At 38.3% G+C, this 2021-nt stretch overlaps 3 protein-coding genes across 4 annotated transcripts in view; 2 read left to right on the forward strand and 1 right to left on the reverse strand.

Annotated features, from left to right (window-relative positions):
* LOC117951262 (protocadherin alpha-C2-like) overlaps positions 1-2021 on the forward strand; it is a 125719-nt gene that overhangs the window by 64303 nt on the left and 59395 nt on the right. The window lies entirely within an intron of this gene.
* Positions 1-2021, forward strand: part of LOC117951270 (protocadherin alpha-3-like) — a 22894-nt gene that overhangs the window by 11101 nt on the left and 9772 nt on the right. The gene's annotated exons all lie outside the window — the stretch shown is intronic.
* LOC117952244 (protocadherin alpha-9-like) overlaps positions 75-2021 on the reverse strand; it is a 4059-nt gene continuing 2112 nt past the window's right edge. The window contains exon 2 of the mRNA XM_034884395.1: positions 75-95. Coding sequence (XP_034740286.1) covers positions 75-95 — 21 coding nt within the window. The remainder of the gene's footprint in view (positions 96-2021) is intronic.

The raw sequence follows: 2021 nt of genomic DNA on the forward strand, positions 1-2021 counted from the left end.
TGACGTAGTGGTTTTCCCCGGACCGTTTCCGCCTGTAGATGCTGAGCTGATCAGTATTAATGGAGGAGACACTTTTACCAGAACTCAGACTTTACCTACAACAGACAAGGTAAGAAAAGTATGAAAAGGGTACACGTATTCATATACTTCTGAGAGCTGAGGCTGAAAAGAAGGCCGTTCCGCATTTTTGTTATTTATGAAAGTGAAATTACTCCGTAAGAACTTTTCACGTTTTATTCAGAAATGTGTTTGTTTTGCTTTGGATTTGTGTTTAAATGCAGAGTGGTATATGAGCCAGAATAATGAAAGTTGTTGAAGTTCATAAGTCTCTCACACTATACAGAAATTGTATGTGTCCATGGTGCTGAAATAAGAACCACAGTATACAGTTCGCTGGCCAGAGAGTGCAACGCGTTGAATGTGTCTAATGTAAAAATGGGGGTGTGATTTCCTTCCATCATATACATAAATTTGGATTTGATGAGTATTAGCCTATTGCAGTATATACTAATTAAGAGTACAAACCCGTTTAAGTTAGGGAAGATATTTCAATAACTTATTTCATTACCTTAGTTCCCTTAAATTTGTATTCATTTCTGAAAATAAAGAAATTGCTTTCGGTCATTTTCAGCCATCTCTGTATATTCATAATATTTTTACTCATAATGCACGTCGCGTTGTCCGTGTAGCTTTAAAGCCAGGCTATCAGTTAACAGGTGAAGGACGATTGGTATGGATAGAAATGTTGTTTTTCATGTTAGACAGGGAATTATGTCAAAATATGTTAATTATGATCGTTTGAAATAGTTAAACACATTAATATTATAATTTATATTTGTTATGGTACAAAACTCTCTGTGTACACAGTTGGTTAGACATTCCCTTTTTGTTGTCAGAGGTTGAATGCAGTCAATCCTTTTCAACACATGGGGACACTGCAGACCATGACATTTTTACGTTATTTCCGGAGGCACTAAACTCCTCCAATAAACAGGGGGTGATGACGATGTTTCTCTGGGCTTTGTTACAAAGAGACGCAGGGAGAGAAAGAGAGAAAAGGGTGAAAACGTTTTTCATCTGTCTGACAAGAATACGAGGAACAGGAAGGTCTACTTCACTTTTAATTTGACTATTTGACGGGATTGGTTGCACTGGGATTCATGCCTTTTTCGGCATGGATGCGATTATGTATTTCTCAAGCAGAACGAGTCTTTTTCGGATTTATCTTGTGGCCGTGCTGCTAAATTATTGCTGGGAAGCGGTGTCTGGACAGCTCTTCTATTCTGTCGCAGAGGAGGTAATCCCGGGGACTACTGTTGGAAATATCGCCAAGGATCTAAGTCTAAATGTCCAGGATTTAGAGTCTCGTATGTTTCAGGTCGTTGCTGGATCAAAGAGAAAGTATTTCGATGTAAATCTGAAAACTGGTGTTCTTTATGTCAATGAAAGAATAGACCATGAGGAGCTGTGTGCGAAGGCTACAAAATGTACCGTCAATGTAGAGGCCGTTATCAACAATCCACTAAAGCTTTACCGTTTAGAGATAACTATAATAGATATAAATGACAATGCCCCCGTTTTCTCTGAGCAATTGCAGTCACTTAACATTGCAGAAAGTACTTTACCGGGAGTGAAATTTGGACTAATCGAGGCATCGGACTTGGATGTTGGGAAGAACGGAGTTAATACTTACAAGCTTAGTAATAATGGTTATTTTTCTTTAGAAATCCACAAAGGTGAAGATAGCGTGTCTGCTGAGTTAGTGTTGCAGAAACCTTTAGACCGAGAACACGACTCTGTAATAAAACTCACACTAACTGCAGTTGATGGAGGAAGTCCATCCAGATCGGGAACCTCACAAATTATTATTAACGTGTTGGATACTAACGACAACCATCCTGTTTTTAGTAGATCTTTGTACAAAATTCAAGTGTTTGAAAACTTGCCACCTGGGTCAATAGTGATGAGTCTTAATGCAACAGACGAAGATGAGGGTATAAACAGTGAAATAGAATATTCTT

This window comes from Etheostoma cragini, chromosome 10 (assembly GCF_013103735.1).
Source record: "Etheostoma cragini isolate CJK2018 chromosome 10, CSU_Ecrag_1.0, whole genome shotgun sequence".
In the NCBI taxonomy this organism is placed as follows: domain Eukaryota; kingdom Metazoa; phylum Chordata; class Actinopteri; order Perciformes; family Percidae; genus Etheostoma; species Etheostoma cragini.